Raw genomic sequence first — 15,595 nt, 5'->3', positions numbered from 1 at the left:
AGATCTTTCACCTCTTTGGTTAAGCTTATTCAGAGATACAGGATTGTTTTTAGTATAATTTTAAGTTAATTTTAAGTGAGATTGTTTTCTTAGTTTTCTTCTGCTGCTTCATTATTGGTGTATAGGAATTCAACAGATTTCTATAAATTGATTTTTGTATCCTGGGACTTCACTGAATTCATTTATTGGTTCTAGTAGTTTTTTTGCTGGAGTCTTTAAGATTTCCTATATATAGTATCATGTCATCTGCAAATAGAGTTTTATTTCTTTCTTAGCAATTTGGATGTTTTTATTTCTTTACATTGTCTGATTGTTGTGGCTAGGGATTTCGGTACCATGTTTAATAAAAGTGGTGAGAGTGGACATCTTTGTCTTCTTCCTGACCGTGGGAGTAAAGCTCTCAGTTTGATATTGGCCTATTGAATATGATATTGGCTGTGGGTTTTCCATATATGGTATTTATTATGTTGAGGTATGGTCCCTCTAGATCTACTGTGCAGAGTTTTTATCATGAATGGATGTTGTACTTTGTCAAATGCTTTTCTGCAACTGTTGAAATGATCATATGGTTTTCATCTTTTCTCTTGCTGATGTGATATATCATGTAGATTGATTTGCGAGTATTAAACCACCCTCTCATCCTGAGAACAAATCCCACTGATTGTGGTGAATGATTTTTTTAAAAATGTATTGTTGGATTTGGTTTTCTAATATTTTGTTGAGATTTTTGCATCCATGTTCATTATGGATGTTGGTCTATAGTTCTCTCTCTCTCTTTTTTTTTTTGAGATGTCTTTATGTGGTTTTGGTATCAGGGTGATGCTGGCCTCATAGAATGAATTTGAAAATTCCTAAGTCACAAACATAGGTTTGCAAATATGGGTGATGTCCTGTTAAAATCATCCCTGGGGAGGCAATTTCAAAAAGTAAAAATGATAGCCTTCACTTTGTGGACCAAGTAATGCTTCAATTTTCTCTACTCCAGGCTTGCTGTTTCATTTCTTAGGGCAAGAGAGGTATGTGATAACCCCGTTAGAGCAAATCCAGATCTCATGTTTTAAGGTCATGCTCAAAATAACGGGGTAGGACGTTTCCCATAAATAGGTGAAGATGCTAAAATCATTTCAATTCAAAAGTGACCTCAATTTGCAAGAGTTCTTCTATTTAAAGACGTTTTCTCTTCCTTCCAGGGTGGTTGTGCTGGCTCTGGATGTGGGAAGTGTGACTGCCACGGAGTGAAAGGACAGAAGGTAAGAGGCCAAAGCTTAAGTCATAACAGTTCATTTTGGATTGCCACCAATATGGAAGTCATTAAAAACTATATTAAACCTAACCAAATAATCAGCAATTCGTGTTAAAGCCTTATTACTATTTTAATAATTTCCCCAGAATGAAGCAAAATCAGGCTGAACATGGTGTCTATGAAATCTCAATAGCAGTTCCCCAAAGACTGATAATTAGCAGCAATTAATGTAGAAAAAGGGATTTGATTTATTTCCATTTTCGACTCAAGAAAGGAAGGGTTTATTGGCAGAAAATCTGCTGGGCCATTAGTATTCTTTTGAACCCATGTATGAAGACAAAACTTAGCATTTTTCTCAAAAAAGAGAAAGTTTCTATGGCACCTGAGGGCCTTTATTCAAATTAGTATAGTTAACCAATTTTTAATTTATAACACATTTGTCCAGATTTACTTACAAAAACAGTAAATATTTATTGTTCCCCAAATGTAAAATTAAAATATCTTTTTTTCTAAGTAAGTGCTCCGACCTCCCATTTGAGAATCACAGATCTGGATAAATCATTTTCTCTGGAGGGCGTCGATCTGTGCATTTTAGTTGTTGTGAGAGAGGGTGCCTGCTTGGTTTTCCCCAGGGACAGTGAAGAATCGTGAAATTGTCTGGGGTGGCCCTGGAAACTAGGTGTGACAGTGAGAGGAATGGCCAGTAAGCTTGTGACAGGTGGGGGCCTGAGGCAGGGGGAGGCAGGGGAGAGCCCTGGTCTCCAGGCACAGAGGGTGTCAGCTGGCCAGGATGCCCCTTCTCTTGCTCATGGCCTGCTGGAGGCTTACTGGGTCAGACTCACACTCTTGAAACCAGCAATTTTGTACAGAAAATGGTTTTGCTTTTTTTTAGCCACTTGCTAAAGTACCAACATTATTTTTTAAAAAGATATGTTCATAGTTGGTGACATCAGTATTACCTGGATAGTTTTGGAATTATTGCAGTATGTGAAAATATATTTATAGCTTTCATTATCAACCATATCAACTGTAATTCACCTTCATATTCTGTGCATATTCTGTGCATTTTTCTGGCTAGTTCCAGTGTGCTTTCATAAGTGTTATTTTATGGTAGAGGCAAGTATGTTCATAACAAAGAATCTTTTTTTTTCTTTTTGGTCTAACTTGAATTATACACATAGGCACACTGAACTAACAAAGAGATTCTTAAAACTATAAAAAGTAGAACTTTCCTGTGTTAACAAATGGGAATTGAAGGGCTGTATCAACATTGTTGTGTTTTTCTTGTAACTTAAAGCATTAGGGGTTGGAAGGCTGGCAGTTGTGCTCACTCTCAATGAGAACAGGGTCCATTCCAAAGACTTTCAGGATTCCCTCCTACCCCCCCTTGTCCCATCCAGCAGCTGCAGACCCTGGTGGCACACTCCCATGGGTCTGGTTTTTCAGACTTCCTATTCTGTACATATACTCTCTAGCCTGATTTATTTTCATTTTTACCAAAATTCCACCTATTAATATGTAACCAGGTAGATTTATCTAGGTGAAGCTTTCCAGGTTTTTTTGGCTTGAGTTTTCCATGACTTGAGGATAGCTAGTGAACCAACACTTTAGTTCAAAGTTCATTAAACATCATTAAAAGAGGCAGGGCCATGTCTAAGTCATGGACAGCATCTACACCCAACCCCACAGGGAAAGGGTCTTGAAACATTTCTTGTCAAAATTGAGCATTGAGGGTATGCTCAGGGGAGTCCAGGTCTGTGTTTATCTTGACAAGGAGACGTGCAGTAGGGCCAGTCTCCCACTTGGGTGCTGGAAGGTTTAGGGGAAGAGGTGTTGAGGGTGAAGACCTGCCATTAGATTGTGCTCCCTCCTTGTGATGAGGGCTCAGGCCAGCCTGGCAGTGTGACCAATCCACCTGAGCTTTGAAATTAGAAAGCCCCAGCACTCCTGTTGGGGTTGGGTGGACAGAGTAGAATTCTACTCTCCCCCTTGCTAAGCCTCCAAATTTCCCAGCAAGTGGATCAGACATCCGGAATCCAGGGCCTCTGTGACCTTTCCACTAGCTGACCCTTGCTCCCTCAGCACTCAGTCTCCACCCACTTTGGATTTTTTATGTTTTTTTGACAGAAAGACTATTTAAAATAAACTGCCTGCTAGTTGTAGGTTAAACCATTCTGAATTTGTGTTTTAAAAGACTGTAGTGGTCAAATGAATTCAGAGGGCCTCTTGAAATCTAGGGGAATAGCCAAATGTTTAGTATTATGTCCTTTCAACAAAAATTGAAGATCTGTCCTCTCCTCTTGGGCAGAAATATTTCAGGTCCCATGGTTTGCGTAGCATGTATGACCAAGGAAGAAGTCCTTTCCCCTCATGGAAAGAGGACATTTTAAACTTCCACTAATTGTCTTGGAATCGATGTTAAAATAATCAGTGTATTGGCCTGAGATACTGGAGCACGGCTGAGCTGGGATTTCAGATGCAGGGCACCCCTGTCTCATGCGAAGGTCAGACAACAGAGACATTTATTCTTGGCCAGCACATCAGTGAGATAAATTGGTCCTTCTTAAGTGCCACCCATTCTCAGAGTGAGTCCTGGGCATGCTAATCAGGTGTAAATGCAAAATGAACCAAGGGTTTAGAATCACAGAACATAAACCTGATGGTTCAAGTCATGGGCCTGCTTTCGAGCTCCTGCTGGAAGTCTTCAATTCTCCTAGGAGTTATTTTGCTGTTCTCAAATGTCTACAAGTTAAATGAATTTTGACCTCTTTTTAAAAGTAGGATAACAGAAGCCACATAACTCAGAAAGAGAGAAGTTACCTAAGTAGGACAGAGTGTCAGCAGCCTTAGAGATGTGGAAATTGTGGTTTCTAAGATCCATCTTTTCCACATCTCCTTGAGGGACCCTTTCTCAGATTGGCTATTTGGAATCCACTGATGGACGTTGGAATGTGTCCAGTATCAATTGCCAAATCTTTTTTGGCTAAGTCCTGTCTTCCATGGAGATGTCATTAATTGGCAGAATGTCTTATATTCTCCAAATCCCATAAGTAGTGTTAATGCAGCAGATCTGTGGTCGTGTCATAATCCCGTAGCTATTGATTGAACAGTGGGTACCTTGCTGTGACTTCAACAGCTGAATTCATGAGGCTTTCATAAGACTTTGGGGTTTGGCAGAATTGGTGTTTTTCCCACTTTCGTGGCGGCACTCATGTCTTCAGGTGTTTTGTCTTAGGTCATTAATCTGGGTTTGTACACAATGGCTTAGTTTTCTTCCAGAGACCTCAGCAGTGGGGGAATGTTATCTGTTTAAACTGATTAGCGTTTTGAATGCTTGTTTATGCAGAAATAGCCAAAAGTTAAGCTCTTCTTTTGCTTGATAACCTGATTTTCTCAGCAATGTGAGATAGTAGGAATGGCAACGCATTCCCAAGAGTTACTGCTATATGCTTGGGAATTAGCCATTTATATTTTGCCAGAACAGAGTTTATGTAAGAGGTTTTTCAGATATTTTCACCAGGGGAACTCACGTTTATGAAAAGGTAGCATTCTATTCTGTGGCCCTGCAGTATTCAAAACCAGGAACTCCAGATTAAACCAGAGAGGTGCAAGGTATGCCTATGAAGTAAATAAAGTTAATTAGGAGCAAATGATCGCATTTCAGGAGAAACGGTAGAAAAAAACAAATGGTACAGTTGTTCTGAGAAAGGAGTGGCTCTGACACGTCCCTGACATGGCCCAGAGCCATAAAAAGAAAGGGATGGCTTCCTGGATGGAAGGGTGCAGGTGGATTATGTGTCAGCTAATGCCCCTGACTTGCCTGGATATAGAGTAGGGTCACCTGTCACTCACAGGCATAAAGAAAGACACAGAATTTCACCACACTAATCCGAGAACACAGCTCTTGTGGCCAGTTGATAACGGATTGTAGAAAAGGCTTGGTGGTTCCTGATAAAATGACTCTGGAAAAGGACATTTGCAGCCATAGTCTTGGGAGTAGAGTCTCCATTAGACAGAATTACAGTATTTCTCTTACATAACGAGAACTGTGTGGGTATCTCATGACTTCTCAGTGTACTTGAACCCGCTGGTACCTCAATCCTTGCCAGTGCCTTGGGGAAGAAGCACACTCTCTTGTTATTGCTGAGTAGATTGTCTGCAAACCGAGGCCCTGCTCCACATGTGGAGTCTGCATGGTGGTGCTCAGGTTATCAGAGAGGCCAGTCCCAGATCACTTGCAAAGCAGAGAACTTTGAAAGTGGAATTTGTTTTTGTCTAAAATGTGTGCCTTATCTGATATGAAAGGGTGGGGAAGTCTGGCCAATCTGGAAGTGGTTCTGTTCTGGGCCCTGGAAATCTGGGAAGAAGTGAATGTCATTCTTTATGTGGGATACTCTTTTCTCTTATTACAGTAGATGGTTTGGAGCTTTACCAGCCAGTTGGTTCCCATATACATTTGCCACAATCAATAAATATCCCACAGCAGACCTCTGTATAAACCTGTCTGCTTGCATCTTAACATTAAATTGTAGCCTCTCCTAATTCACAACAGATCTTAGCAGGACAGGAAAATCCTGGCTTTGGGGTGTCAGAGCAAGAAAGAGAAGAAGGTTGATATGATGATGTGAATTGAACATCTGCTTTGGGTTAGGCACAGTTTTTTTTTTTTTTTAATTTTTTTATTTATTTATGATAGTCACAGAGAGAGAGAGAGGCAGAGACATAGGCAGAGGGAGAAGCAGGCTCCATGCACTGGGAGCCCGACGTGGGATTCGATCCCGGGTCTCCAGGATCGCGCCCTGGGCCAAAGGCAGGCGCCAAACTGCTGTGCCACCCAGGGATCCCCAGGCACAGTGTTTTTAATGCATATTATTATTATACCCATTTTATGGTTGAAGAAACCAGCTAGTCCAGGGTTTCTGAGTTTTGGTACTATGGACATTTTGAGTAGGCTAGTTTTTTGTTGTGGGGAGTTCCTATGCATTGCAGGATGCTTAGTGGCATCCCTGGCTTCTGCCCACCAGAGGCCAGTAGCACCTTCTCCCCCATTTGTGGCAACCAGCATGTCTGCAGATTTGGCCAGATGTTGTCTCCTGGGGTGGTGGAAGAGATGGGGGACCTGGATTGAGAGCCACTGAAGTAGCTCCATCTCTTATAGGGAATATGAGGTCAGCAACAGGAATCAAGCACTAGTCAGCTCCCATTATTCAGGACAAGAATATCTTGATTTGGGAGAGCCCAAGCGGATGAACTCATGGTTCAGAATATCCTAAAGCCTTGGGCCAGCTCCCGTTGCTCTAAAACCAAATCCACAGGGTATACACCACTCTGCTGGCCACTTGTCAAGGAAAACAAAGCGTTTCTCTAAATGGGTATTGATGGAAAGGATTGCTGGAGGAACACAGAGAAAGGAACCCATTCCTTTGGGGCCATGGGCAGACCTCCCAGTTCTGTTCCAGATGAGCGTCCACTAGGTTCAACAAATAACCACAGGGAGGCACCTTGTCTGTGACACAGGGCAGGTCAGAGGTCATGTGCCCACGTCTGAGCAGTTAGGGGATGCCCAGCCCCAAGAATCCACGTTTGCTAATGTTCAGGGGTGTTTGTTCCATACAGCATTCAGAATAAAACTACAAGGGGAGGGTTTCTCAAGCCACTGTCAGGAGATGCAAGAGCCCCACAAGAGCGGAGAACGTGGCACCCCCACCCCTTCCTTCAGGAAGTCCTGGCACATTCTCTGTCCTGTAGGAAATCCATCACTGTGGTCAAGAGGGAGTAACTCCGTTACTTATGTATTGGGCATACCTCCTCGATTTTCCAGGAGGCGAATATGGCCACATTCTGTATGTGTTCTGAACATGGCCAGAGGCTTGGGTCATCAGCTTGCTCATCAGCCTCATCTACACCTGGGAAGATACATCCTCTCTTTCCACAGTCTGCTCAGAGTTGTTGTGTGGTCGTGAGTCCGTCCACATGCACTTCTCTGTTGTTACTTTGCCAGGTACTTACAAACAGGTATTTTTAGGATCTTCCTCTCAAGGGTGAGGGATAAAAAAAAAGTGCCAAGAATGCTATAAATCTAATCTTATCTAAAGACAAGAGAAGAGGCAAAACTTCCCCTCTTTCTAATTCTGTGTGCCATTTGACTTTGGCAATTTTCCACTAGCTGCTCTTGCCAAATCTGCTGGATGAGGAGTGTGGGCATCGGCCAGAGAGTCTAACAGCGCTCAGGAGTGCCTTAGGATCTAACATCACTGTAACCATAAAGAATCTCACTTTCTCCTAGGAACATCAATACAGAGCACACTCATACTAGTCTCTCAATATTCAGAAAAAATTCTTTTTTTCTAGTATTCTCATACTAGTCTTTCAATATTCAGTGGAATTCAGGGACTACATTGAATGGATATTTTTTGAGAATTAAATAGTCTTCAATGTATTCATGTATTTATTTCATTGATCTTTCTTTTAATTTACTCATGGCTAATAATAGAAATGTTCTTAGCCATGATTTCATTATGAAATAAAAAATACTAGAGTGCTTTGTATGTTATACTCTGTATAATGACTAGTTGCTCGCTTTTCACTCAGTATAGAATTACATATACATACTATCTTTTTATTATTTTTTATCAGGGTATTGAAAATCTCTTTCCCATAAATTATATTAACCATTGTTCTAAGTGTTAAAGGTCATATTTATCCCTAGAAGTTAATATTTTTCTCAAGTAAATGGAAATAAACATTTTTTTGTGAAAATTATTTGATACTTTGGGCAAATTAACTGATTTGGACTAATAATCATAAATCATTGATAATAACAATTTATTTACTAAGCACTTTGTGAAAGGCACTGCACCACATTTGAGTCAATGAGAATATCAAAATCTAGTATACTTAAAAATAAATTCCGGTTTTCTACCAGTAAGATTTGATGTATATAAAGTCAAACTGCAGAAGAAAGTATTACTTACTACAAAATAATTAAGAGCTTTATTTAATAAAATTAAGATTTGTCTAGCATATTTGAAATTACTTCTGCTATTTTTGAGACTTATTGGATATCTTTATTTTTATGAGTGTTTTGAGCTTTTCCGAAAGGCAGTCGTGTGTAGTTCACCAAACAGTGATCGTAGGAGCATCTTGAGATGTTAATAGATGTTTCCTTTGGGCCAGAATAAGGAAGAGTGTTCCAAGGACAAATGAGTTTGGGGAACACTGAGTTATGGTTCAGTGGTTGTTGTTTCCATGCTGGGGCATCTCAGAATCTTAAATAAGCTTCTGAGTGTTTAAGGGGTGGCATAGCATGTACTGTTCCCCAGATACATTTGGTCATAGATCTTTTATCTCTCAGATCAGTGAGAGCCTTTAGGAAAGAATGTCTTGTTGGATCAAAGCCTTGATTATCCTGTGAGCTCCACCGTCTACCAGCTGAGGATGTCTCATCAAGTCACGTCAACCAGTTACCCTAAGAAAGAGGAAGGTGGCCTTTGGCCTGCAGCTTCCTAGAGCTGCTAAAAGAGTCAAGTGGAAGGCATTGTGCCCAAAAGCACTCAGGAAATTGACAATGTCATATACGGGTACGTGTTGGTGGAGCAGTAGCTGTATTTTAAAGTTGCGTGAATTCGGGGACAGACTGCTGGCTGGTCCAGCTGTGCGCGGGTTCCTGGACATAAACGCAGAGGTATAGCCCTCACCTGGTAGGGGCGTCCCAGTTCCCATGTGAAGTCTGCGAGACCAGAGATGCTGACTGGTTACACGTGTGCCAGAAGCTCTCTCAGAACCTCAATTAAAGAGATGTGAGGATGTTTTCACAACCATAGACCATTGTTAGGAAGCATGTTTATAGCTTTTGGGTGCTTTTGGTGCAGGACAAATAAGATGCTCTCACTTGGGAGGTCTGTCTGGAAACACCATCCAATTTCTAGTCAGTCCTTTGATTTATCATCCATTTCCAGAACCTTTTCCCTTAAAATATAAGGGGAACTAGCCTTCCCTTTATGCATTCCAAATACCCCTTCAGGGTTTTGTGAGCTGCTTTTCCTGACATGCGTGTAATTACAGGCGTTGTCTGAGCCCCTCTCCTCCCCCAGCCAGCTGTCCCTGTTGTGGAGATTATTAAAGGGGAACCTCTGAGAAATATCCTTTATTTTTGCCATGTGAGGGATCAAGCACCCCAAGTGCCTACTCTAATCATGTTGGGAGCAATTGGTCTTCATTGCAGGGTCCGGTGGCATGATCCTTCTCTTCCTGTTGGCAGATCTTGGCTAATCCACCCTCTTTTCCTTTTCCATGTTTTTTCTGGTGTCTTGTAATGCCAAGATTTTTTCCAGATGTCTCCTATTTCCTATTTCCACATATTACACATGACTCATCATCTGGCAGAGTCCTCATGAGAATCAACATGGGTTCCCACATTCACCTACTTTTGTCTTTTTGAATAGTTCTTTGAAAACAAAGAATGTTTAAAAATATGCTTGAACCCAAGGGTTCCAATGCTAAGAATATGCCACAGGGAAGTCACTAAAAACAGGTCCATGTTAAGTAGGTTTATCTTCTGCACACAAGCCCCGCGTGGATGTCTCACTTAGGCTTTGGACACTACCACGGTGATACCAGCTGTCCCCTAGCAAAGAAGGGACTGTAGGCTGTGCCGTCCCACTGCTGTCCCTCTGCCGGTTTCTCTGCACTGCATAACATCTGCCCCTTGTCATATGCTTCTGAGACATTTTAAACTCATGATATACTACAATCATATTTTTTTTAAAAACCCACATTTTTTGATTTGCAGCTGTATTTGGAACACACCTCATCCAGCACAGCTTTAAAAATAGTGATTTTATTTTGTTTCCATGTTTAGAAAGAGTAGCAGAAAATTAAATTTCCTGAATGGAATATCATGTTCTGTGACTTTTAAAGCCCAGAACACCTCATGTGAGTGGAGCTGTCATCACGATGCTGGCCCTGACAGCCCTCGTCTTGACGATGCATGGGAAATTTTTCTTTTTTCTTTTGTAAATAGGATCCTGAGAAAACATTGCTTGTCAGGAATATAGTTTTCTTTTCGAAGTAGCAAAATGAGACTGTGTGTTTTAATTCAAGATCAAAGATAGCATAAAACAGACCCTGACAAATGAAAACGGTGCATTTGGGTTTTCCTGCTGGTGGTCGGTCAAGTATCACGAACGTTGAAAATACGTTTCCAGACGGCACGTAATGAGGCAGAGTAATTATGCTGTGTGGGCGTGGAGAGCTGCCCCCACAAAAATGATATTAACAGAACCCTCTTCCTTGTGAAGTGGTTCAGCAGAATGTGCAATCAAACAAAGGAAGAATTAGTCAGCGGTAACGAGCAAACCAGATGATGGTGGGAAGTGGTGCCCCTGTCTTCTTCCCCCTTTGGCAAATCCATTAGAAATGTTAAAGGTGCACTTGAACACGATCTGGTCTCCATGGGGGCTGAGCCTGCCTCCACGGGTTGACCACAGAGTTTTATAAAAGTACGATCCTTATCTGGTCCCAGGTTAAATGCCCCCCGCATCCCCCCCCCCCCACTTCTTCACAGGAGAATGTGAGGAGCTGACAATGAATGGTTTTCTGCCAGCTGCTACGATGCCACCATGAAACTGTTCCTGGCTTAAAGTCCTTCTATAGGGTGTTCTCCTTCCTTAGCATGAGGTTGTGTCAGCCCATGGGCTTACAGACAAGCCCACAAAGAGCTAAAATGTGCTTCTGGTAAAGAAGGATAGATACAGATCTCTTACACACATCTTGTTTGCTCGTGAAGTTCTCTCCAAGCGCTGTTTGATGGATGTCCCATCGTAGCACATGGGCCACCTGTGATTCACTGATTCTAAAGAAATCCTCACTGTAAGCTGAGGTGAATTCTGAGACCCTGAGTACTTGGCTAATGCCTTTCCACAGAAGATTGATGAAGGAACTAAGTCTCTCCGTGGTAGATCCAGTGAACCATCTGCCCATCTGCCCATCATTCTAGGGGTCTCACTGCACTTATGCTCTTTGTGGCAGGGTGCCGATGGCCATAGGCAGTGGTTAGCAGGACGGGTGGGACACCTGGCCACATGGCTCTTGTGGTCTCATGGCAGAAGAAAGCATTAAAGGAGTGACGGCACCAATAAACCCCAGACCGGACATCTGCCACCAGCTCAGAGGGAGGCAGTGTGGTGAGAGTGAGCCCTGTAGGGCCCAGAGTTGAGCTGGGGTCTCAGGCCAGGGAAAGGCAAGTGGGACTTGTCACTAGCAGGCACCTAAAATCCAGGCAGCACACTCAGGGCACATAAGTTAGACCTCTCCCCAATTTTGTTTCCCTGTTTATTGTGATGTTTGCCCCGATGTGAGATGTGAGGTGGAAACGTGGACACTTTGGGAAACTGCTGTGGATGACGGAACCCCTGTACCCCTCCCCTCAGTCTCACTTCCCCATATGAGACCCCAAATCATTGTAGGACAGTTTTGTGAAAGTGAAGTTGTTTGGCAAAATTCAGAGTGTGTGTACTTCTGCAAAGCCCTTGGGCCTTGCTGTTTCTGTGGCCGGGTCTCCTGCCCCTGGTGGGGGGGCGGGATTTGTCCCCCACAAATCATTGTAGGACAGTTTGTGAAAGTGAAGTTGTTTGGCAAAATTCAGAGTGTGTGTACTTCTGCAAAGCCCTTGGGCCTTGCTGTTTCTGTGGCCGGGTCTCCTGCCCCTGGTCTGGTCAGTGTCTCCTGGACCAGGGTGGAAGATACCAAGATAGTCTGCCTGCTATCCCAGGGGCCAGGGGATGCTGTATTTTCTCCTGCATCGGGACACAGTACCTTTTCTCCTGGTTGGTGCAGAAACCCTCCCACTCTGCTGGTGTGGCTGGTGAGGGCTTGGTGATGCCTCCCTTCTACAGAGCTGGAGCACCAGAGGTTTGGTGTCTCAGTCCAAATACAGCAGCACTTGGTGAAGAGTGGTCCCTTCTCTGATTCTAGACCACACAGGCTGAGCCCTGGGAGCCCAGTGGGGAGACAGTGACCCCCAGTCTCAGGAGGGCCTGGTGGGCGCATCCTGGTTCCTGGGCCCTGCATCCCCTCTGGACGTAGGACACACAATTCTTTACAAGAGAGGGTGACCTGACAGCTAACTAAATGGCCTTGTCTGCCAGGGCAGATCTAATCTGTGGCCGGGGCAGACACTTCCAGCCAAAGCTAAAAATAACATTCTACAGTATGATTTGCAGTCATGAAGTGGAGCTGAGATTGCTGACCTGTGCCGAGGGCCCCTGTGGGTCCAGGTCTATGGGGACAGGAGCCAAAGCTCTGGAGGGTGTCCCACTTCCTGCATGTGGGGGAGCTCTGGATATGCAACAGTGTTGGGGGCTAGATTTCACAGCCTGGCTGTGTGGGCACAAGGTGGCTTCTCCCCTCCCTCCCACCTCGAGTTTTCTTCCTTTCTTGATGCTCACTGGCTTCCTTTCTGCTCCCTGTACAGGTGCACCTCACGCATGTTCCCCAGCCTGACAACTCGCCTCCTGTCTGTGTTCGCGTGCATGTGAATGCACATGCGCACGAACACACGGGGGAGCATACACATGCACATACACATATACACACACAAGCACATGGACACACAGGTGAGCACATATGCACACACGTGCACAAACATGTGCGTGCAATACACATGCAACACACTTGTACATGGACACACACGCACACGTGCCCGCACACACGCATAGCACACGTGTGCACACTTGCACGCACACACAAGCACATGCACACACACACACACACACACACTCGCCCACCCTGCAAGGCTGGAGACCCTCAGCACCCGTGTCTGTCCCGTGTTCCCAGAGCCGGCGCGCATTCCTCAGTCCGATGGTCACTCGGATTCAGAGTTGAAATCTTCCAGGGGAAGGCCTGGTGCTGGGCCTGAGAGCACTTCTGGGTCAAGGCCAGGCAGTCCCCGAGTGCTGGGAGGTCCTGACCTCCGGGGCAGGGGACACTGTGGTGTCCCGGGGAGCTGTCGGAGCACTGTGCTGACCTGGTTGGGGAAGGTCAGGCCCAGGATGGGGTGTGGCTGTCCCAGCGCTCACCACGGCTGCCCCGACCCGCCTGCGGCACCGCCTCCTGCAGCCTGCTCTGAGCCCCCTCTGCCCTCTGATGCTTCTGTTGGCTTTCTGCTTTGGGATCCCCCTTGAGTACTCATGGCCCAGAAATGCTGCCATGACTTTCTCCCTGGCTGTCTCTCCCGTTTGCTCACGCATTCAGTTATTTCCTCCCTGAGACTTCCCTGGGGGCTGGAGGATGGTCGACTGTGAAGTGACCTGCCCGCCTCAGGTGTGGCCTCTCAGTCCTGGGTGAGCACTGAGCATGGAAGTGTTGATCTGTGCAAACATAGCATGAATGATCCCCACCCTTGGGGACAGCATCCCTTCCAGGCTCCCACCTCCTTGGGGACAGAGTGCCGTGTGGTGGAATGGGTGTCTTTGTGGTGGGAACCCCCTGGGGGACACAGAGTGCCACGTGGTGGAATGGATGTCTTCATGGTGGGAACCTAAGAACCATGGTCCAGGTCAAGTGATGCTTCACACAGGGATCCCTACTCAGTGGGTAAGGTTTAGGGTTCTGTTGTTTAAAAGGAATCTGCTCTGCTCAGTGAGCAGTACGAGTGTACACATGTCATTGTGCAGGCCTGTCAGCTCTTTGGTTCCTGGCACAGCACCCTCTGTGTCCCATCACACAGTTAAGTAGAGGTTCTGGGAGAGCGAGGGAAATCTTATTTCAGAAGCGCAGTTTGTCCTTTACTTAGCAATTATTCTCTCCAGCTGTGATGGTGTGGCTCCATCAGAAGCAGTGTCTGCTTCCTGATTTATGACTTCACATGGGTGGGTGCCAGGAGGCCCAGGTGGCTATGCCCTTCAAGAGTGGATTTAGGGGCCTGGGAGGGCGAGTGAACAACTTGTCATTATTGGATTTGTTATTCTGAAACTCTGGACCCATATAACCAACCACAGTGTGTTTATGTGGAGTATCAAACGGCTCTTAGATGATTCCTTGTCTGTTTCTAAAGCAGAGGTGCTCATTCTTCTTATGGACAAGCATTGAGTTTGGAGCCTACTTGCTCTTGCAGAGATGCCTGGTGGGTCCCACTGGTTTGCAATTCCTGGGGGAGCTAAAGAATCTTGGGAAATTAACAATTTTATATCTGGGGCAGGGGACAAGGGAAAGCTACTTTGGGGTATTTGGCTGATCAGCCTCCTTTTGCCAAAGGCAAATCACCTTGGTGATTGTGTGGGATGCCCCATGTCCCCAGAGTGGGGAGCAGAGAGACACAGGCAGCAGAGGTGGCCTGACTTTCCTCTTCCTGCATCCCCTCTCTCCCTCTTCCTAACACATCTGCACGTAGGGTCATCTATCCTCTAAATGATTTTTTTTTTTTAAATTGGCTACAGACTACAAGGAAAAGTGTCACACGTTGAACTCTACAGTCTGCAATCTTTTTTTTTTTTTTATGAGAACAGTAATTTCTCCATTTTACACACTGAGATGTAATTTAAGCAGATTTCTGCATCTTATCTCCTAGTTAAGGAACAAAGTATTTTAGTCTATTGGCATTAAGTAATTAAGAAAAAAAGGCAAAAAACTATCTTGTAAATTGAACCTTTAAAACTTCCGACATATAGAGTAAAAATGGCATTAAGTAAGATCTGACTAACTTAAATTTTTAAAAGAATCTGGCCGTATATTAGGTTAAAATATATCTCCACGTCATCTTTTGGACACAGGCTTGCTAATTCTGTGAATGATGTTGCGGGGAAGGGGACCTACCCTCTAAGGGAAGGCTGCTTTTAAGCATTTAAGCGGTAGTTATTTTTGGTGTTCATTATGCACTATGATTTTGTATTGATTGTGCCATTGTACTCTTTTCTTAGCTATTCAGGTGTAAAATCAAAATCTAGGCCCAAGAAACCCCTTCACTATCTTGCTTAATTCCTTTCCTCGAGTGACTGTATATGTTTAAATGAAGTATGGGTTTTGTAAAACCACCCAGTATTGCATTGTGTTATATGGGCAAAGTTGATTCGTCATATTTCAGCCTCTTTGGAACTGTTCTTATCTTTTGGGTTCTGAGCATGATTAACGAACGATGTCTTGACAGTATTGCCAAGCACTGAGGGAGAACGTTGTTAGCAAAGCAGTGTGGCCAAGGCACTTTGTTGGAGGGAGAGGAAACAAAACATGCGTTTTGTCATCGGACACCTTTGGGCTACAAAAAGAGCAGGGCCCCGGGACTGTGGACAGGGACAAATTGGTGACCATGTGGCTGCATAGACTCAGGCTCATGTGGGAGGGAAAAACAATATTCTG

The 15,595-nt window shown here is 44.3% G+C and overlaps 1 protein-coding gene across 4 annotated transcripts in view; it reads left to right on the top strand.

Moving 5' to 3' along the window:
- The window catches only part of COL4A1 (collagen type IV alpha 1 chain), a 138,453-nt gene that overhangs the window by 59,069 nt on the left and 63,789 nt on the right, over positions 1–15,595 (top strand). For all 4 annotated transcript variants that reach the window (XR_012002057.1, XM_072761013.1, XM_026008864.2 and 1 more), the window contains exon 2: positions 1,191–1,250. Coding sequence is in view for 3 of the 4 variants with exons in the window: in XM_072761013.1 (XP_072617114.1) it covers positions 1,191–1,250 (60 nt within the window). In the remaining variant the exon portion in view is untranslated. The remainder of the gene's footprint in view (positions 1–1,190; positions 1,251–15,595) is intronic.

Source organism: Vulpes vulpes, chromosome 6 (assembly GCF_048418805.1).
Source record: "Vulpes vulpes isolate BD-2025 chromosome 6, VulVul3, whole genome shotgun sequence".
NCBI classification, from domain to species: domain Eukaryota; kingdom Metazoa; phylum Chordata; class Mammalia; order Carnivora; family Canidae; genus Vulpes; species Vulpes vulpes.
Note: the sequence above shows the minus strand (reverse complement) of the source record. Positions and strands in the feature narration are given on the sequence as shown.